Raw genomic sequence first — 22878 nt, forward strand, 5'->3', positions numbered from 1 at the left:
TCCAAAGTATCTTGATATTCTTGTCGAAACTCGTTGCAGCTTTTCCCACCAACCACTGACTTTGCTTCCTTGTTACCATTGAGGTAATCCCAATTTGCCAGATTTTACATACTTGGTGCATTCGTTGCTTATCTCTATGCCGCTGGAGGCAGCTATTGCCTCCCGCAGTGTGGGATTGGAAGCCAGGAGCAATGCCAGAGGTTAATATTAACTCTAATCCTTCCAGCCATCTCCTTTCTGTTTTGAACGGGTATGCCCAGGCTTGGGTCTCGAGTCTGCTGGGCCTATAGACCCAAGCTACTCTCACTGATGAGGCTCAATGACACCGAAACATGTTTGGGGGATGCTCGTGCAGAAGGGATGTGACCTAGCACTTCGGGCTGGACTGCCCATTTTGGGGTGGGACCAAGCCTGATTTGCATATGGCCTTAACCCCTTTTGTAATGGCTTGGCAGGCGAAGAACGACAGTCTGATAAGATTCATTCTAAACCTTCCAGCCATCGCCTCTTTTGTTTTCCTGGATTGCCAGAATCTCTCGTGGATTTTGTGCTAAGACATACAAAGCATCAGCTGGTCTCTGATGTACTTGTGTTCTACACCCCATAAAGTGTCAAGTAGCTAATAGGGTCCTCAAATCCAACACATATCTATATGCAATTTTTGGTGGGCTTTTCTTACGGGAGAACGGTTTTTATGATTCTAGAACTAAGTTAGTCCGGCGGCCATATTGCTCTTCCAGCTTCCTAATCGTTGGTCCATACAAGGTTGCTCGGGGCGCACCATCCCCGCCCCCTCCATCTTCTGTTCCTGGGTTAGGCAGATGCTTTAGTATCCGCACTTCTTCCTTCCCTATACAGTTTGTCAGGGTGGCATGCTTCCTTTCCTCCGGCAAGCTGTCTCCACCAATAGATAGTCAATAGAACTTGAACAGGTCCTTCCACTCCTCCCACTGTGTAGTTGCTTAGCAAAGGATTCTCCACCAACTTTGCTGGTGCGGTCGTTCCTGAACTCGCCGTGGCTCAGTTATGTTCCAAGTGGTTGTTGTCACATCCCTCTCACTTTTGCCTCTCTATTGTTGAGTGCAGCCGTCCTTGCCCATAGTTAAATGTCTTTTACAAGGTGTCCCTGTCTCTTTACTAGCTCCCTCTGGTGGCATTTGGAGGTGACAGGGAATGGTTAGCCTATATTAGTGCAATATGGGTTCCTCTTTGAAGGTAACACCCATGTGTGGTTTCGGTTCTTCTTCTGCTTAGGGTTGACTTGCTGCATCGCTCGGTCTCCCTTTGGAGGATTGCGGAGATGTGATTGCAGCTCTCTCTGCTTATGCTGTTCACGAGTGCCTCTGCACACAGTGTTGTGGTTGCCCTGGCAATCCTTACACTTGCTATACTCCCGGCACATGTAATGTGCCTGCCCACAGCCGATATCACTGTTGAGTCCACCGCCCCTCTCTATGCCGGTATTACCTTTATCCACCGACAGTACTGGTGCAGGCTGGATTCTAGAATCCCCCAGCGCCAGTCAACCTGAAACCCAGAAGGAGGTTTGCTACAAGCTACCAGCCACATATACTATACAATTTACAACAGTGGGGTTTTAGGTGCTTTTGGTAGAAACTTTCCATGTATCATTTCTTGTATCATGTTCACTCTGAACATGATACAAAGAAAGAAAGATCCATGTTATGGCGTTTAGCATCCGTTCTAAGGGCTTTGCTCTGGCCTTTAACTCGGGCCACGGGGCCGTTACCACCCGTTCCGGCCCTTGGAACGGGTGCTTAACATTATTAGCACTGTCACATGGGCTGGGACAGGGCTGATTTAAAGTTCACAGAATGAAAAGACTGTTCAAAGATGGCCACCAAATAATGGAAAGGCGGGGCTCCGTATGTGTTGCGTGCATCAAGTCTGGTACCTCAAGCCCATATTTGTGCCTCAAACAACCTACGTCAATCCAAAGTGCGTACCAAAGCTAATTGTATGCCTCAAGCAACCCACCTCATTAAAAGGAGCCTGTAAATTCGACCATATCCCTCATATACTCCAAAAAATTCACCAGCACCTCTACCCACCAGGATCATATTGAAGGATGTATGTATCACCTACAAATCCGAACACCAACACACTTGCTGGCTAAACTCCACACCTCTGTAGGTTCTTGCGACTCATTTAGCAAAACTATCAAAGGGTTATGATATGATATGATATGGCATTTATAACGCGCCTATACATAAGACAGAGACAACGATCTGACTAGGCCAGGTGACATTGAGATTGCGCAAGTGCAGAGGAAAGGGAAAACTGCTGGGGTAGGGGGGAGGGGTCAGTGCAGTACAAAGGATCAACAGTAGAAAAAATATATATATATAGAATAAATGGAAAGCCATAAGTAAAAGATGCGGCCAGCTGGTGGCAAGTGCAAGGGTGAGTACAGACAACAGGTGTCAAGTGCAGGTAGTGGGCTGTAGGGATACAGAAACAGTCCACAAGTGTGGGGGTTGCCAGGGAGGCAGTGCCAGTGTGCAACTGGCGGGGGAGGGGACCTGGGCTCGAGATCAGAGGGTTGACAGGCGACCAGTGCAGTTTCAGTTTCAGCCAGGAGTTCAGCAGGGGAGAGGAGGAGAGAAAGCAGAAGAGGAAGGTTTTGAGGATGGTTCTCCTCAAGTTTCAGGGGGGCAGGGAGGCTGTTCCAGAGGGAGGCCTGGCCGAAGACAGAGATCTACCACCAACTCGACTGACCCTGAGGTAGTTGGAGGCGGATGAGCAAAGAGCTCGAGAGCGCCAGTCAGGGGGAGAGAGCTTCCTTGGTGGGGGTGTGGGAGAGGGTATGGTGCTCATTGCATATTGTCACACAGCTGCACGTTTCTAGGCTTGCAGCTGAGCAGTGATATGCAATGACTTCACAGACTGCATCCGAAAGTCTTTCTTTACTCAGCAGCCCCAATTCAAACAGTGAAACTTCCAAAGCTATATGTCTCCTGCTTGGCACACATTTTTCTGTCAGGGTGACCATGCTGACAGAGGAAATGAGCACCATACCAAGTGTGCATTGCACGCTCAGAAGGAACGAACGTTTGAATTGCTAGCACAGACATGTTTGATAGATTGGTGGTCATTCTGATGTTCCCAGCAAGCACCTTGTTTTTATGCAAAGCAGCCAGCATCCTATATTCAGGCCACACCCATCACTCGACACTTAACTTCGTGCCCCAGTCCCACCCACACCACTGATAATCCTGCCCCATTCCCGACCGCACCACTGACAATCCGCCTCCCCACGCTGCGCGAGGGAGTTCCTCAGTAAATTCTGTCAAATCAGGGCACAATGCACCCTGGTAATGTTCAACAAGAGAGCCATGGAGGAGCAAATGCCGTCAGTACACTATCGCGCAACAGTGGAGTGTGAGATCTGAAATCAACGGAGCCGAACTGGAAATGAAATGTCCGTGCACTGTGCCATGCGAACAGGGGTGGACTGGCCTTTAGGGAACTCTGGAGATTTCCAGGTGGGCCTCTGCACCCTGGGCCTCTTTTCTGTGATATTTCCAAATTTTCTCATAGGAAAAACATTGGGCTTGCTGAAAAAGTGACATATAGGGCCGCTTTGAACTTTATTTCCAGGGCCTCTTTTGGTCCCCAGTTATTATTTCCAGGGCCTCTTTTAGTTCCCAGTCCAGCCCTGCATGCGAAGAAAGCGTGCTGGCTACCATCGGCTCACCCAAGCTGGCTGGCCTGTACCCCGATGTTCGCTCGGCAAAGTTCGGGTGCTGTTAAAAACAAACTCGCCCATCAGCGGCGCTGAAAAGTCTCGCTGCCGCAAGGGGTGAGGCGTGGGTGGCACCTGTCAATTAGCGACTGCGGGAGCAAAACTAACGGTCGCCAGTGATGCTCGGCTTGAGTGTCACTCCCTGGCAGCAGACTATTGCGACTCTCCCCCCCGCCCCCACACACACACACACACACTCACTCCGTCTCCCACAGCCCCCTCCCAGCAGATATTTCCATTCCCTCGGCCAGAAGGAGACTTGGTGGTGACCCGGGCAGCACCAGTTCTTATTACAACTTCCAAATAAGTCGACAAACCCATCCCACCCCCCCTCCCCCCCCACGCCCCTCAGTCCAGAGCGCACAAGGCAGTCCCGCTCGTAAAGTGGAAGAGAGACGGTCAGAGCAAAGCACGGTGGCACAGCGCAGCAAGGGGAACTCTGCCAGGGGACCAGGGCACAGCAAAGGGAACGCTGACAAGGGACCAGGGCACAACAAAGGGAAATCTGGCAAGGGACCAGGGCACAGCAAACAGAACTCTGCCAGGGTACCAGGGCACAGCAAAGGCGACTCTGCCCGGCGACCCAGGCACAGCAGAGGGAACTCTAGCAAGGGCACAGCAAAGGAACCTCTGCCAGGGGACCAGGGCAAAGCAAAGGGAATTCTGCCAGGGGACCAGGACACAGCAAAGATCACAGCAAAGGGAAATCTGGCAAGGGACCAGGGCACAGCAAACAGAACTCTGCCAGGGTACCAGGGCACAGCAAAGGCGACTCTGCCCGGCGACCCAGGCACAGCAGAGGGAACTCTAGCAAGGGCACAGCAAAGGAACCTCTGCCAGGGGACCAGGGCAAAGCAAAGGGAATTCTGCCAGGGGACCAGGACACAGCAAAGGCAACTCTGCCAGGGGACCAGGGCACAGCAAAGGGAAATCTGGCAAGGGACCAGGGCACAGCAAACAGAACTCTGCCAGGGTACCAGGGCACAGCAAAGGTGACTCTGCCCGGCGACCCAGGCACAGCAGAGGGAACTCTAGCAAGGGCACAGCAAAGGAACCTCTGCCAGGGGAGCAGGGCAAAGCAAAGGGAATTCTGCCAGGGGACCAGGACACAGCAAAGGCAACTCTGCCAGGGGACCAGGGCACAGCAAAGGGAAATCTGGCAAGGGACCAGGGCACAGCAAACAGAACTCTGCCAGGGTACCAGGGCACAGCAAAGGCGACTCTGCCCGGCGACCCAGGCACAGCAGAGGGAACTCTAGCAAGGGCACAGCAAAGGAACCTCTGCCAGGGGACCAGGGCAAAGCAAAGGGAATTCTGCCAGGGGACCAGGACACAGCAAAGGCAACTCTGCCAGGGGACCAGGGCAAAGCAAAGGGAACTCTGCCAGGGGACCAGAACACAGCAAAGGAAACTCTGCCAGGGGACCAGGGCACAGCAAAGGGAACGTGGACAAGGGACATGGGCACAGTAAAGGGAAATCTGGCAAGGGACCAGGGCACAGCAAAGAGAACTCTGCCAGGGGACCAGGGCACAGCAAAGATCACAGCAAAGGCAACTCTGCCAGGGGACCAGGGCACAGCAAAGGCGACTCTGCCAGGGGACCAGACACAGCGCTGCAAAGGGAACTCTGCCAGGGGACCAGGGCACAGCAAAAGGAACGCTGACAAGGGATCAGGGCACAACAAAGGGAAATCTGGCAAGGGACCAGGGCACAGCAAACAAAACTCTGCCAGGGTACCAGGGCACAGCAAAGGCGACTCTGCCAGGCGACCCGGGCACAGCAGAGGGAACTCTAGCAAGGGCACAGCAAAGGAACCTCTGCCAGGGGACCAGGGCAAAGGAAAGGGAATTCTGCCAGGGGACCAGGACACAGCAAAGGCAACTCTGCCAGGGGACCAGGGCAAAGCAAAGGGAACTCTGCCAGGGGACCAGAACACAGCAAAGGAAACTCTGCCAGGGGACCAGGGCACAGCAAAGGGAACGTGGACAAGGGACATGGGCACAGTAAAGGGAAATCTGGCAAGGGACCAGGGCACAGCAAAGAGAACTCTGCCAGGGGACCAGGGCACAGCAAAGATCACAGCAAAGGCAACTCTGCCAGGGGACCAGGGCACAGCAAAGGCGACTCTGCCAGGGGACCAGACACAGCGCTACAAAGGGAACTCTACCAGAGGACCAGGGCACAGCAAAGGGAAATCTGCCAGGGAACCAGGGCACAGCAAAGGCAAATCTGCCAGGGGACCAGACACAGCGCTGCAAAGAAAACTCTGCCAGGGGGCCAGGGCACAGCAAAGGCAACTCTGCCAGGGGACCAGGGCACAGCAAAGGCGACTTTGCCAGCGGACCCAGGCACAGCAAATGGAACTCTGGCAAGGGCACAACAAAGGAACATCTGCCAGTGGACCAGGGCAAAGCAAAGGGAATTCTGCCAGGGGACCAGGACACAGCAAAGGCAACTCTGCCAGGGGACCAGGTCAAAGCAAAGGGAACTCTGCCAGGGGACTAGAACACAGCAAAGGCAACTCTGCCAGGGGACCAGGGCACAGCAAAGCGAATGCGGACAAGGGACCTGGGCACAGCAAAGGGAAATCTGGCAAGGGACCAGGGCACAGCAAAGAGAACTCTGCCAGGGGACCATGGCACAGCAAAGAGCACATCAAAGGCAACTCTGCCAGGGGACCAGGGCACAGCAAAGGCGTCTCTGCCAGGGGACCAGACACAGCGCTGCAAAGGGAACTCTGCCAGGGGACCAGGGCACAGCAAAGGGAATGTTGACAAGGGACCAGGGCACAGCAAAGGGAAATCTGGCAAGGGCACAGCAAAGGAAACTCTGCCAGGGGACCAGGGCGCAGCAAAGGGAACTCTGCCAGGGGACCAGGGTGCAGCAAAGGGAACTCTGCCAGGGGACCAAGGCACAGCAAAAGGACCTCTGACAAGGGACCAGGGCACAGCAAAGGGAAATCTGCCAGGGGGCAAGGGCACAGCAAAGGAAACTCTGCCAGTCGACCAGGGCACAGCAAGGGCAATTATGCCTGGGTACAAGGGCACAGCAAAGGGAACTCTGCCAGGGGGCAGCGCATAGTAAAGGAAAATGTGCCAGCGGACCAGAGCACAGAAGGCCGCCACGGAAGGGGAGAAGAGCGCGGTAAGGAGAGGTGAGAAGAGCGCGGTACTGTGAGGTGAGAAGAGCGTGGCCCCATAGCTGCGAGAACGGACGAGAGAACAGCAAGAAACACCGGCTTGCGGTGCGGAGCCTGGCACGAGACCTCAGCAGAGAGGCCAGAGCAGGTCAAGGGAGAAGGGGACAGCAACACAGCGACGGTCCGCTAGGACGCAGAGAGAGCAGGCAGCCAGGCAGTGTCCGGGTCCGCGAACAGAAAACTCGCGGGATGGGGGGCGCGGAGCACAGCACGCCAATCGTGCTCCAGGAGCAGAGTACAGGGGCTCGAGGAGCAGGGTACAGGGGCTCCAGGAGCAGAGTACAAGGGCTCGAGCAGCAGGGTACAGGGGCTCGAGGGGCAGGGTACAGGGGCTCCAGGAGCAGAGAACAGGGGCTCGAGGAGCAGGGTACAGGGAAGCGCCGTGCAGAGAGCAGAGGAGCACGGAAAAGCGCACCTGCTCCACTAAATGAGCAAAGAAACGTGCCTCCAATGAGGAGGCACCACAACCAGAACCCTAAGCGCAGCGAGAGCCTCAGGTAGGGCGAGGCCCCTGGTGCGAGGAGCAGAGAACAGCTGGCAAGAGTTAACGCACGAAAGCCACAGCCACTTCTCTGGAGGGGGAGGGGGAGCACACCTGGACACGCCGCAGGTGGGTTGTACACTGCCATACACAGCTGGCACGGGAAAGGGCAGAGCACAGCATCTGCTCGAGGAGCAGCGTGAGCGAGGCATCTCCTGACTCCTGGCTGGTCACACCTGCTGCACCCTCCGCAATAACGGCTACACACAACCCCTCCCCTCCCCCCAGGGGGGCAGGTCCTTACCCAGTCCCGGCACGAAAGTGTTGAGGAAGAGGCAGATGACGGCCACGGGGAAGGGCATGTAGGGGATGGCAGCCCGCAGGGGGCCTTTCTTCTCGCGCACCTGCACCACCACCCCGCTGGCAGAGTTGCCCCGCTCCACCATGTCGCCCTCCTTCAGGTGGTCCATGGCTCTGCTGGGCTGCTTCACGGCTGACATGGGGCGGCGCCGGGCTCTGCTCGGGTGGGCCACAGGTGTCGCGTCAGGGCTGAGGAGAGGGGCTGAGGAGAGGGAGAGCGCTGCTGCCGGACTCACTCCTCAGAGGCGGCCAGTGGGGTCTGCGGCAGGCGAGCGATGCTCAGGTCCGCGAACAAGGCTCCGGCTCTGCGGCGCCACCTGCCGGCCCGAATAATGAAGGCGGCTGATGATGTCAGGCGAAGGACCTGTAACACACACATTTCTCTGTCACTGACACAGGTCCCGAATCCAGTGACACCCAGGCGCCAGTATTCATTATGGTTTTCTCTTTTCTTGAAGTATTTCTGGGAAACTGACGGCAACATGTATTTACTCAAGGCTCTCACGAATAAGACATGCTTTGCGCTTATTTTGCGCCCAACTGAACGCAGAGTGCCTGCATACTGAACACGGAGCGGGTCTTCGCTTACACTGCGCCCGTGATATGATAGGTTATTTATAACACGCTCAATACCCAGAGGTTTCTACGCGCGGATTCGGGGATCGAACCAAAGTTGCGCCTTCTCGTTTTGCTAGCCCGTTGCTCCTAAGCTATCCTCCCGAGGCATCACCCCCATAGTGGCTTGACGGCGCGGGTACCTTATCTTTGTGCAGTTTGTCTAGCACACTAGCCCCCCACTCCCTACCCATACAAATGCCATAACCCACGCCTCAGTTTTCACCTCTTACCCGACGCCCGCCAAACGCACGCCCCACAGTAACACACAAGCACGAGTACGCTGCAGCAGACGCCAGACCAAGGGCGTCTATATAGAAGGGCAAAAAAGGGTCTTGTGGCCCGGCCCCCCACCACAAGGGAGGGACACACATTACGGCCTGAATGAAAGACGTCACTGCTCATTGTGTACAAAACATGGCAGGATGTTTTACGGTGCTCTGCTCAAGCTGTGTCCCTCTTATCACGCACAGCACACAGGATTCTCAGGACTGTTTGTTAATGCAAGTTATGAAATGCACTAACACATGCCATCACTTTCGCAAAATAAGGTGCACACCAACCCACAAAGGGCCTCTGAATGTGCGCATCTCCCGTGCTCTTTTTCACTCCTTTTGCTCATTTGCGCAAATAAGGGGGCACTTTTGTGCATTTATCCAATGAGCAAAAAACGATCATCAGTTGTGCCTGTTTGAACCAGGCGCAGGTGCAGGTCCAATACAAGATAGCTTATGATATGACATAAGTCATTTATAACGCGCCTGTGACACAGAAGCGTAGCCAGGATTTTCTAACAGGTGCGGACTGAAGGTAATGTAATTGGGTCCACCGCAGTGACATTAACATCTGTAAATGCCCACACAGCGCTGCTAAGTGGGCATTTCCAGACTTCGGGCCCTACCCTATATACGCCTCTACACATGTGTTTCCAGGAGGGGAGACAGAGGGAGGACAAGACAAACGATCTTTCTAGGCCTTGTGTCATTCAGATCGTGCAAGTGCGGTAGCGCAAGGAGCAGGGGAAGGGGATGGGAGAAGTGCAAGGGAGAGGGAAAGGGGGAAGTGTGATCAGGGCAGCACACTTCTGGGTATGTGCATCCAGGGCAACACAGGTCTGGCTAAGTGCATCCAGGGCAGCACAGGTCTGGGAAAGTGCAGCCAGGGCAGCCCAGCTCTAAATAAGTGCAGCCAGGGCAGCCCAGCTCTAAATAAGTGCAGCCAGAACAGTGCAGCCCAGCTCTGGGTAAGTGCAGCCAGAACAGTGCAGCTCTGAGTAAGTGCAGCCAGGCCAGCACAGCTCTGGGTAAGTGCAGCCAGTGTAGCCCAGCTGTGGGTAAGTGCAGCCAGGGCAGCACAGCTCTGGGTAAGTGCATCCAGGGCAGCACAGGTCTGGGTAAGTGCATCCAGGGCAGCACAGGTCTGGGTAAGTGCAGCCAGGGCAGCGCAGCTCTGGGTAAGTGCAGCCAGGGCAGCGCAGCTCTGGGTAAGTGCTGCCAGTGTAGCCCAGCTCTGTGTAAGTGCAGCCAGGGCAGCACAGGTCTGGGTAAGTGCATCCAGGGCAGCACAGGACTGGGTAACTGCATCCAGGGCAGCACAGGTCTGGGTAACTGCATCCAGGGCAGCACAGGTCTGGGTAACTGCATCCAGGGCAGCACAGGTCTGGGTAACTGCATCCAGGGCAGCACAGGTCTGGGTAACTGCATCCAGGGCAGCACAGGTCTGGGTAACTGCATCCATGGCAGCACAGGTCTGGGTAAGTGCATCCAGGGCAGCACAGGTCTGGGTAAGTGCAGCCAGGGCAGCGCAGCTCTGGGTAAGTGCAGCCAGTGTAGCCCAGCTGTGGGTAAGTGCAGCCAGGGCAGCACAGCTCTGGGTAAGTGCATCCAGGGCAGCACAGGTCTGGGTAAGTGCATCCAGGGCAGCACAGGTCTGGGTAATTGCAGCCAGGGCAGCGCAGCTCTGGGTAAGTGCAGCCAGGGCAGCGCAGCTCTGGGTAAGTGCTGCCAGTGTAGCCCAGCTCTGTGTAAGTGCAGCCAGGGCAGCACAGGTCTGGGTAAGTGCATCCAGGGCAGCACAGGACTGGGTAACTGCATCCAGGGCAGCACAGGTCTGGGTAACTGCATCCAGGGCAGCACAGGTCTGGGTAACTGCATCCAGGGCAGCACAGGTCTGGGTAAGTGCAGCCAGTGTAGCCCAGCTGTGGGTAAGTGCAGCCAGGGCAGCACAGCTCTGGGTAAGTGCATCCAGGGCAGCAGAGGTCTGGGTAAGTGCATCCAGGCCAGCACAGGTCTGGGTAAGTGCATCCAGGGCAGCACAGGTCTGGGTAAGTGCAGCCAGGGCAGCGCAGCTCTGGGTAAGTGCAGCCAGTGTAGCCCAGCTGTGGGTAAGTGCAGCCAGGGCAGCGCAGCTCTGGGTAAGTGCAGCCAGGGCAGCGCAGCTCTGGGTAAGTGCTGCCAGTGTAGCCCAGCTCTGTGTAAGTGCAGCCAAGGCAGCACAGGTCTGGGTAAGTGCATCCAGGGCAGCACAGGACTGGGTAACTGCATCCAGGGCAGCACAGGCCTGGGTAACTGCATCCAGGGCAGCACAGGTCTGGGTAACTGCATCCAGGGCAGCACAGGTCTGGGTAACTGCATCCAGGGCAGCACAGGTCTGGGTAAGTGCAGCCAGTGTAGCCCAGCTGTGGGTAAGTGCAGCCAGGGCAGCACAGCTCTGAGTAAGTGCATCCAGGGCAGCACAGGTCTGGGTAAGTGCATCCAGGGCAGCACAGGTCTGGGTAAGTGCATCCAGGGCAGCACAGGTCTGGGTAAGTGCATCCAGGGCAGCGCAGGTCTGGGTAAGTGCATCCAGGGCAGCGCAGGTCTGGGTAAGTGCAGCCAGGGCAGCGCAGCTCTGGGTAAGTGCAGCCAGGGCAGCGCAGCTCTGGGTAAGTGCTGCCAGGGCAGCACAGCTCTGTGTAAGTGCAGCCAGGGCAGCACAGGTCTGGGTAAGTGCATCCAGGGCAGCACAGGTCTGGGTAACTGCACCCAGGGCAGCACAGGTCTGGGTAACTGCATCCAGGGCAGCACAGGTCTGGGTAAGTGCAGCCAGTGTAGCACAGCTGTGGGTAAGTGCAGCCAGGGCAGCACAGCTCTGGGTAAGTGCATCCAGGGCAGCACAGGTCTGGGTAAGTGCATCCAGGGCAGCACAGGTCTGGGTAAGTGCATCCAGGGCAGCACAGGTCTGGGTAAGTGCAGCCAGGGCAGCGCAGCTCTGGGTAAGTGCAGCCAGTGTAGCCCAGCTGTGGGTAAGTGCAGCCAGGGCAGCGCAGCTCTGGGTAAGTGCAGCCAGTGCAGCGCAGCTCTGGGTAAGTGCTGCCAGTGTAGCCCAGCTCTGTGTAAGTGCAGCCAGGGCAGCACAGGTCTGGGTAAGTGCATCCAGGGCAGCACAGGACTGGGTAACTGCATCCAGGGCAGCACAGGTCTGGGTAACTGCATCCAGGGCAGCACAGGTCTGGGTAACTGCATCCAGGGCAGCACAGGTCTGGGTAACTGCATCCAGGGCAGCACAGGTCTGGGTAAGTGCATCCAGGGCAGCACAGGTCTGGGTAAGTGCATCCAGGGCAGCACAGGTCTGTGTAAGTGCATGGAGGCTTCATGTTTGTAACAGCACCTAGATGCCCACATGCTTTGCGCGCTACTATAAATACAAATAAATAACAAAATAAACCTTTCATGCATTTTCTCTGAAGTGGGAGACTTTTGGTGCTCTTCCACTTGCATGCCCATCCTTCAAACAAGGATAGAAATGCAGTTTTATTTTTTACCACATTGCACAGTGGCAGGTCATTAAATGTATGACACTGTTAAATACACTCCACGAACCCACGCGGGCACTGATGGCCTTTAACACATTCGTTTTGTGAACAGGCTCCAGATACTAATGTGCTTCAAGGGGATTGGGCATTGCATCTGCTGAACTAGTGCTCCGCCGAGCCTGAAATGCGCAGATCACTTTGAGAATAGGGCGACCTGCACATTTCTGAAATGAGCACACATGAAAACATCTTCCCCAGGTGGTCTATTAACTAAAGCACAACTCGCGTAGCAGTCTCGCCCTTCTGTGGGGAATATATTGATTGCGTGCAATCCTGGAAGTTGAAATGCATATTGATAAACGTGAGTGCCATGATTCCTCAGAATATAGCTCAGTTTGTTACAGAGATTTGCATTCATATGCCAGATCACAGAACCAAATTCCAGCAAGGCAGACTCAACCTTTCCCATGCCTGAGGCTGATAAACCTGCATGTATATATACTTGTGTGTTATCCCTTTCTTTACAACACGGAACGCTTCTTTATCCCAACATGGACCTGGATATAACGAAACCCACTGTATGAAAGCAGAATAACCATTTTTTTGTGTGCAACATTTGGTATCTACACTTCAGTGTATTCAAGTGTGCTACAGATTAAGACTTCCTGGAGGGGCACTTGGCCCTTATTAAAGGGACAGACTGAAGCAAGATCATTAATGTGAAGGTTTTGGAAATCTTGAAAGGTGTACAGAAACAGGACTTTCCCTGAGGAAGACCATTAATTGATCGAAACACGTGCTGGCTGTTCGGCTGATCGTTAAATATCATTATATTGAATTTTTTGTCTTTTAAATATCTGGTCAATTTCTTTCTAACTCAAGTGATGACTAGTGGGAGTAGGTTGGGCGCAAGTGACCAGGTCTGTTAGATGTAGGTGACTTTGTGTGACTTTGGGCTTTGGTCACATCTTGACTCTGGTCTGTGCTTGCCCACCTTGTTCATTTAAGCAATGATGTGTTAACCAAATTGGTTGCAAGCAAAGGAGCATTTGGTAGTTAGCTCAACCTGGTACTACCCCTTTTTCAGTTCGTTGATACTTTTGTGATAGTAACACCCACTCTGTTACAAAACAGTGTACCTGCACCAGATAGCACTCGTTATAAAAAGTAACATTGCATCAGTATGATGTAGGTCTACATCTTAGTTCCTCCAAATGAGGGCTGTAAAACTAGCAGCCAGCCGCAATATAGATCATAAAGTGTTAGTCAGGAGAGGTGACTAGTTAGTCAAATTCAAGAGTGTACAACCAAATTGTTGGGGCTCAGACACAACCTTTGCCAGTGGACGATACAGTGATCTTGGACAAATCATCTTATCTCATTGTATACAGTACATAACAAAAGTGAGAGGGGTTCACTTTAATGAATAATCTAACCTCACTTCATTTCAATGCTTGATCCTTATGAATCTGGATCTGCACCAAAATTCACCAAAATTCCATGTATTCAATAGCCAATGGAAATCTCCACCATCTTGGATTTAAATTTCCTTAAGAATAATTTCTGATGCTACATTCACAAACCAGTGTAGTGACGTGTTAGTGTGCTAAAAGGATCTTGTTCTCACCGTAGCCTATTGTATGTTGATTTGATCAATTAAAAGTGAGCAAAGTAGTCAACAAAGTTCAAAATTAATTCTGCTTGTCTGTAGGTATTCTATCCGAGCCAAACATCCGAGGCAAACCTAACTTTTCTCAAATTTCCTTGCACTATGTAGAGTGAAATATATCGACCGTATAACCAGCAAGTCTCAACAATCGTTTGTTTATACTTCATCCGATGTCGGAATTACAGGACTTCAATCCAATTGAACAAAAACACTTCTCTCAGAATCCATGCATCTACTCCATGACTTAAGCATCTAAGCAGAATATCATACATGTTTTTACATGTAAATGCATAGATAACAAGATCACCTTGACTTCCCATTGGTATATTACCACAAAATGGTCCTGCATGGAATAGTTAGTCAAAGCTATAAAGCAACTCCATAAATGTCATATGTTGGAAATCTTTCTACATAGTTATTGATTTATCACCAAACCAAGGAAATATCCAAAGGTGTATTGTCTTTTATGGTATGCATAAGGTTAACATGACATTTAGAGATTACCTCAATGTCATATCAGAGCCGTCCAATCAACTACCTCATTCACACCCTCACTATGTGACTGAAGATTCGAAATCCAATGTTGTTCGAGGGACTTTGACCAAAAGGCAATTTCACGCATAATGCCATCAGATTGTACCACATCCAATACAAATCATTTTAATCCAATTCTGTCAGGTTATTCTCAAGAAAATGTCAAACAAGAGGTGTTGATATAATTCTAGTTTCAATTCTAGATCTATACTCACTTATTCCTTTGTTGACATATCTTGTGGCCTTCACTATATACATTTTCCCACACGGTCAGATGTACAATATATACCGTTCCTTGTTAAGCAATTAGTTTGCTGGATACATTTCCATTGTGTCACCAGGTGCAGAAATATCAGTTTCCAATGGGAGAGAGAAATGTACACAAGAACCGCACAGCAAAAGCCTCACAACTGGTGCTAAGCCCCAGAAAGTATTTAAAGATATTGTCGCTGGGACCTTCTTCCCAAGCGAATGCACTAACATATACTTTACATTTCTGTCTTGTTTATAGAGGGATTTCTCACAAGCATTTCTCCATAACTGGTAAGTTCTTTTCAATGTTTTTTAAAATTTCACTACTATAACAAGAACAGAGAGTGACACAGATCATACTATTCTCATCTCTGTGTGTTGTTGTTCTACTGTTTTGGGGGTCCTGAGGTTTTCATGGTGGGAAAACCAAGCGCTTTTCCAAGAAGTTTTATTGAATCTATGAGAATAACTATGATTAAGAAGACATTGTTGCAAATATACAACTTCTGGGAAATAATCCGATGGTAGACTGCAATTGTACCAAAAGGTACTAGTGTCCTATTTGCAAAAGTCATCTGAAAGAGCGCTTCCCAGATTCACACATTCACATGCCCTTTGTCACCCCCTCTTGCTCATTTGAGCAACTAAGGTGGTGTTTGTGCACATTTCAATGTGCATCCCGAATTCAGAAACTGGAAGCGATCTGAAATGCGCAGACATTAAGCCCATTCCCTTGTGCGCAGGAGGATGTACATTGGACTACAGGGTCATGCCGTGCCCTGTCGTGCAATTTTGTTAAAAGAGGAACAGCAGCGGTATGAACTGCTTCTGCCCCACCTGCCTTTCTAACAGAGATGAAAACGTTTTATTTTTACATTGCACAGTGATGGCCCCTTAACCATCATGTGGTTTGTGGGTGCCTGTCATACATTAGTATCAGAAGTGTGCTCACATAACTAATGTATGCCACGGGCCTCACCAGTGCATCTTTGGCACTGCCACACAGTCGGCCAGAAATGCCTATGTTGCCTCTGCGAATAAGGTGACCAGGGCATTTCTCAAACAAGCACAAAAAAGGCACAGCCTCTGAATTTATTATTTGCACTGGTTTTAAAAATGGTGCCCTATGTCTGTTTACAACATTCTGGTAAATCTCATCCAACATCTGCGCCTTCTTAAAATCCCTGCACAGACCTCCCAACTGTCATCCATTTAACCTGAATGTATTCCTCCGTTTCCCGAGGCAGTTGCGGAAATGCATGTCAAGGACTCCCTTTGACCAACACTTTCCTGCTTGCACATTCACAACTTCCTGTGCCTTTCCTCCGCCTTGGATCATCTCTGAACTTCAGACCCTCAAAACAAACAACAAACATGCACCGTGACCTAGGACTTTGGAAATCCTCCTATTAGACAGACCTGAACTCCTCCCTTTGCAATAACCCCCACAAACTTTCATCTACCCCCCAATCTTTGCTCACATGTCCCAAACCAATATCTATTGTCTCCTACCTTCCTGCTAATGACTTTGTTCACTACCTTTCCTCTAAAATCTCTCAAATCCATGACACTCTTACAGCCCTCCTCTCGCTCACTTCCCAACCTTCCTGTCCACCACCGCACCCCAACATCTGATACACTCGACTACTTCTTCTCTTCCTCTCCTGTTGAATTAACAACGATCCTTTGCAGTGCACACACATCTCAATCAGCCCTTTTTCTCCCCAAATGGTCTCAATCACTTGCCCTTACCTCTCTGAGCTATTTAACCTATCGCTCCCCTCTGGACTATTCTCTGCCTCCTTTAAATCTGCAACTTTCTTACCCCTATTAAAGTAACACTCTGTTGTCCCAGCAAACTATCCCCAGTTTAACTCCTTCCCCATTACTAAAACATCCTTGAATAAGTGGTCTTCAACCAGATCATTAAATGCCTTCAGGATAATGGCCTTGGAGGTCCGCTTCAATCTGGCTTCCATAGTAAACATTTCACCAAGACTACACTCATGCATGTCTCTAACATTCTCTCTAATGCGCACCACTCCAACCTCTCTTCTATACTCATCCTTTTGGACCTTTCTGGGACTTTTGACACTGTCAACCACTCATCTCTTCGCCTCAGCCTTCAGCTCCTTGGGTTTTTCAAATCTGATCTTGCTGGGATTACCACCTACCTGGAAGGTCGATCCTTTAAAATCTCTTGGAACTCGCAAACCTGTGCTCCCACACTGCTCCATGTCGGTGTATCCCAAAGATCAGTCCTTGGACCTCTGCCCTTCACTCTCTATACCTCTGACACAGGAAGACTCATCTCATCCTTCGGCTTTCACTATCACCTTTTTGCTGATGATCCCCATCCTTCGCCTTTCCCTCCGTCTCCCCAGCCACCTGGGAGCAGATTACAAACTGTCTCACTGCAATTGTTCAGTTTATGGCTCTCCGCTGCCTCATGCAGAACTCTTCAGAAACGTAGTTGTAGAGTTGTAGAGGAGGTCCCAGACTTGGCCTGCACCCCTTCCCCTCATTTCGAGGTACCAGGAGCGTACTCGCCAAGATATGTGACGTATAAAGAGCAAATGAACCAACAGAGAGCTGCACTGGGACTCTGCCCAGTATACATCAGAAGATCCATACCTGTTGAAGTACCCATAACCAGACAACCCTGGGCAGCACGGTACCCTATCAGACAGCCATACCAGCCGCTGATACGAAAAGAAGAGTACCTACAGACGGTCCATGAAGAGACCCAAAGAGCCCTAATGGAAAGCCAGTGGAAATGACACAAGAGCCTGAACAGACTCATGAATGAACAAAAGTGGCTATCAAAGATAGCACGCCAGTGCAAGGAACTACGAAAATAAATGTAATGGACACAGAGAAGAGATGATGCTAAAACGTGAGGAAACGGTGCTACGAGACAAGATGGAAGCAACCGACCTGTCAAACGTGTGTAAATAGGCTTGGAACACAAGAGGCAAAAGAAACGATACTCTTTGCAATGCTTAGTAGAAGATAGAGCTGCAAGCGCCAACCATATATCTACCTCAATAAGGCACATTATACAAGTGCGACTCCATTTTGTAAAAGCAGAAATGTACCCAGGCTGCCAGGGGCCTGACAGGCCAAGTTTCGTAACCCAGCCAAAGGCAAGAGAAGGAGCGGAATCGAAACTCAACAAAGAGCGGCTCATGCCTAGGAACTCGAGGTCAACCAGAGAAAGGGAGGAGAGCGTCAGCTATCAAGACTCAAACTTCAGAGCATACCAGCCTGCCCCATGAAGGTCAAGATAAGGGGGGCCCATGCAGGTGGCGAGGCTGAAACTAAATAAAATGCACTAAAAGCTGGAAACTGAAGCAGATTCATGGTGAACTAACACGTGACCAGCCAGGCACGAAGAAGTACCATCGCCTGATGTCATCCAGGTCCCGAGGATGCCATAACTTTTCCCGATAAGAGACTACAGTTTCAAGGCCATCCTTAGCCAACTAATTGGCACATCGCCCTAAAACACTGATTGATAGAAGGGAGGCAGGGTGAAACTTGGGACACCAGGCACAGGGGTGTCCATTCTGCATGCTGCTAATTAAAAGTGGAAATTTATGTCGAGGGGTGCAACCTGCCCAATCACAATGGACCAAGTTATCTGGAGTCCTATAGACACTGTAACCAATAGGACGTCGTAGTTGTAGTGACGTCCATCACGCGTGATGTAGAGGGATGGGCGTAGACGCCCTCCCGATAAGAGTTATCCAATCCGCTTGCCCTATTATCATATACAGATATAACACCTATACTTAAGTTACCTTTCCTAACCAATTATATTGCATGACGAGTTTTGTAGAGTTAGACGTCAATGATGACGAGTTTTATGCATAAAAGTTGCTGTTCTACTGAAGTTCGAGGAAGTCGGAGCGAGACAGGTGATTGCAATGCTGCTGATTTCCATTTGTTTCTCTGTTTGATGTACTTGTCATTAAACAGACTTCCCTTTGCCAACTTACTGAGTCCTCATTATTGAGTCGTGTTGGAGTAAGTGAATCCTGCACCCCCTGTCCTCACATGGTGCAGCTATCTTGTTTTACAAGTTCTAGATGGTGAGCGCTGACCTATGGGCCCGTCAGTGAATTCCTCTCCTCCTGACCACTTGGTAGCGTGGGGATGGTTTCGGCCATCGATTATTGATTATCAATTGATATAGTTATAAGACACCATTAGACCGACAGCACAAAGTAACTCTGGGCCTTCGTCAATATCACGAGTCCTTTCGCCATTCCGGCTGAGTAGACTGAGAAGCTTCCCGTGGACAATGATAGAGTAAAAACTTCAAAAATCTGCAGTGGGTCTGAAGGAACCTGCCTTCCAAGCATAACTCTTCTCATTCCCACTGGCAGCCGATCGGACGAAAACCTTGAAAGCTGGAAGAGGAAGGGGCAGTGATCCTGAGGTCCCAGAGAGGAAAAGATGCGAATGGTGAGTGAAACAATAAACTCGTTACTTTGGCAAATGTCTTGTAGGCATTAAAGCAAGTAGGGGCAAAGGTAACGGAGGGTGGCGGAGAAATAATAAAGTCGTTAAAAGTTGAGAAGACTGTATATATATATATAGGGGACTAATGACTCGAGCATAATAAATAAAGAGTGGATTATCAGGGGGCACCAGAGATAAAAAACGTAAGGATTATCAGGGGGGCACCTGAGATAAAAATGTAAGTATTACCAGGGGGGCACCTGAGATAAAAACGTAAGGATTACCAGGGGGGCACCTGAGATAAAAACGTAAGGATTCGCCTTGTTCCTGCGCTTTAAAGAGTGGTCAGAAGAAACGTGAACTCATAGCCCACAGAGGGGGGACAATTAGGCTACAGTGACGATTAAAGACGTCATCAAGGGAGTTCGTTTACATCCCATGACGGGGTATTGATTACAAGGCAGGTATACGTATGACCAGCTGGTGTCCGTCTAGTCTGTCAAATGTCTGTCATATGTGTCCTGTTCATGTCAAATGTAAAATAATTGTATTGATGATTGTTTGAAATGCATTCTGGCTTTACGCGATTCTGTAACTAAGAGGGAATCGCCATTGAATTGATGGGTTTGAGTAAATTGTTGGTATAAAATTTGGCGGGAAAAGATTGGATTGGAGCTTGCGTGTCTGGTGCTCGCTCATACTATTGGGAGGTCAAAGAACTGTATAAATACTGGTAGTGACGAAATTAGAAATGGAGGAAGTTACCCCACTTGCGCATTTGTGCAAGCAGCTGCCCAAGCATGCACCGAAACTAAAGAAATACAGCACAGAGTGGGTCAAGGGTACCGCCAATAAGATGTTTATGCCTTGGCCCCAGAATGGGTCATTTTCTAAGGCTGTTTTACAGCATATGACAACCTTCCTACACGCCACATATACAGGCAAGAAGCTAGAGAAACGTCTTGCTGTTCTAGAATTGTGGAAGATGTTTGAAGAAACGAAAGTGGAAGAACCACCCACTGACTGGATACTAAATGTATGTACGGAGGGGGGTGAGACGCCTACCGCGCCACCAGCCCCACCTGGCCAGTCATTGAAGGGAGTAAGTCAGAGGGTCTTTACGCACTAAGAGAACTTAAGGCAGCCATGGGGTATAGCAACCCCGCATATGAGTCGCCTACGTACAGTTGTGACGATAATAAGGGAAAAGAACAGGAAAACAATATCGCCTCTGCGGTCTCAAGGGACAAAGAGAAATGCGAAGATGAAGGGAAAGATTGGGCACGGAGTTGTGCACCTCCAGATAAAGGGAAAGAGGGAAATAAACGTAAAGGAAATGAAGGTAGAGGTGATGAGATAGCATTAGCGAAAGATGAATGGATGGGAGGTCAGATATTACTGAAGTTAGATGGAAAAGGAAGTGAGGATTTGAGGCCAGGGGAGAGGTCTGATGAGACGCAAAGGAGAGAGAGAGAGAAAGGGATGGAAGTAAGGGATGAAAGGACAAGAAAGAAAGATAGGCTAAGGCGATAATAACTATATCGCGAAGAGCAAGGAATACCGCTCAGTCGCACACAATACGGAGCCTATAAAAAGTACAGGCATAACATGCTAAAGTTAGAGGAAGAAAGGAGAGTGCACGAAAGGAAGGTAAAAAAGCGGGAAGACGAGGAAAGTAGAAGGGCAAAGGAACGTAGAAATGAACGGATGAGGGAAGTAGATAAGGCTAGAGAAGAAGCGAAGAAGCAAAAAGAAATAGATGAGGAAATGGAACATAAGCGCAGACAGAGGGTACGGGATCTTGAATATTTGGAGCGGGAAGTGATTAAACCCAATCCTACAGTAGAATGGGAAGACATAGAAGAATTCTTTCCTGCAAGCGATGCGGTACCAAGTACAAGCGGGACAAATATTGAAGATGACTTTGACACCAGAAGCATCGGGGAAACGATTGATAAAATATACGATGAGATGGGGCTGGAGCAGATATCCGATGTGGGAAGGGAAGATGAGCGCTTAGAGAGCACCCAGCTATGTGACACTGAGGATGTCACCCGAAATAGTGAGAGCAGGGGACTGTCCCTAGACAGGCTGGAGATTGGGCAGAACGAAGAAGATGCAAGGAGTTGTGTAAACTGGGAGTATTCAAGATCTGACTCCGGTGGGGAAACAGAGAATGTGACACATGAAGAAGGGAGATGGTGCGAAAACCGGCTCCCAGGGGACTGAGGGGTACGATGGTCAGATGCTAGTGGGTCTGTGACGAGGACACCAAAGTCTGCTGGACAGTCCAGCCAACATGAAGAAACACCCCACGGTCAGAGGGGGGCATCAGCACCAGCCTGTACAGACAGACTAAGGCCATTGCCAGGTAGACGGCAAGGCGGGAATGCCACCCCGTCAATAGACCGGAGAGCTATGGGGAAAGAGAAGGAGGACTGTGCATTCCAATTCCCGTTGCTAGAAAAGGGTGGCGCAAGACCACAATATATTCCATGGCCACACATGGACCGAGAGAACCTTAAAAATAAGCTTCCAATGCTGACATCGGGAGCCAGAAAATGGATACATGAGTTAGAGAAAATGACGGGGGGTGTCACCTTAGCTATAGGGGACATTAAGGGCCTCCTAATTGCCATACTTGGTGAAAGAGCAGATGATGTATGGAAACGGGCAGGCTATCCTAGGGTAACCCTAACTAACACCTCCCATGACGGAGCGCCATTTAATAATTGTAGGGCAGCAGTGTGGAAAGCGCTGTGAACGCTACATCCAGACACTTCTGATATGGGGGCTATAATGACTCAGAAAATGAAAGAGTCAGAGGATCCGTTGATTTATATCCAGAATTTTCAAGATGCGTGGGTATTCGAAACGCATGAGTCCTGGACGAAATCTATCCCTGTATTCTACCACATATTATGCCAGGGGTTGCCTGAACCGGTGCAGAAACAGCTAAAAAAATTGGTAGGAATAGAAGCAAAACCATAGGCCGAAATACAGTTGACAATTGAACACTACTGTAGATTGTTGCAAGAAAAGAACCGGAAGAAAGAAGCAACTCGTAAGGGCGAGGAGGCGAAGCTGGTGCAAAAGAAGCTCTCGAAGTATGCTCTCGAGGGAGCCATGCTCACCAGCCCAGCCGAACCAAGCGCACAACAATCGACCAACCCATCGCAGAATAATCAGGGTAACGCAGGATTTTACCCAAGAGGAAGGGGTTTTGGAGGAAGAGGATGGCAGAGTAATGCACTTTTCAGGTGCATTTGTCTGAAAGTGAATGACGTCAGGTCTTGTGAGTCACGGTGCAGTGGAATTGAGAAAAATGCATTTTTGAAATCGATCACTGTGAAATATTTTGCCTCCGTGGGTATGTTACACAGTATTGTGGATGGATTAGGGACTAGAGGGAACTCGGCTTCAACTATATCGTTTAATGATCGTAAATCTTGGATTAAACACCAAGACCTTCCCTTTGATTTTTTGACAGGGTAAATCACTGTGTTGCAAGGTGATTCTGACGTTACTAGGATTGCCTGTTCCATCATGGCGGAAATTATCTTCGCGATCCCTTCATCCGCTTCTCTGGACATGGGATGTTGTCGCGCTCGTGGTAAAATTACTCCTCGTTTCAGTTTAATTTTCACTTCACCTGCCCCCTTCAGGAGACCTACATCATAGGGCCCTGTAGTCCATACTGCGGCAGGCACTTGGGCCATGTCATCATCAAAGTATTCTGGA

The 22878-nt window shown here is 50.4% G+C and overlaps 1 protein-coding gene across 1 annotated transcript in view; it reads right to left on the bottom strand.

The window, feature by feature from the left end:
• STUM (stum, mechanosensory transduction mediator homolog) overlaps positions 1-8122 on the bottom strand; it is a 396348-nt gene extending 388226 nt beyond the window's left edge. The window contains exon 1 of the mRNA XM_069608682.1: positions 7752-8122. Coding sequence (XP_069464783.1) covers positions 7752-7947 — 196 coding nt within the window. The 5' untranslated portion in view covers positions 7948-8122. The remainder of the gene's footprint in view (positions 1-7751) is intronic.
• Positions 8123-22878: the final 14756 nt, after the last annotated feature.

Source organism: Ambystoma mexicanum, chromosome 4q, assembly GCF_040938575.1.
Source record: "Ambystoma mexicanum isolate Mex_15411 chromosome 4q, UKY_AmexF1_1, whole genome shotgun sequence".
In the NCBI taxonomy this organism is placed as follows: domain Eukaryota; kingdom Metazoa; phylum Chordata; class Amphibia; order Caudata; family Ambystomatidae; genus Ambystoma; species Ambystoma mexicanum.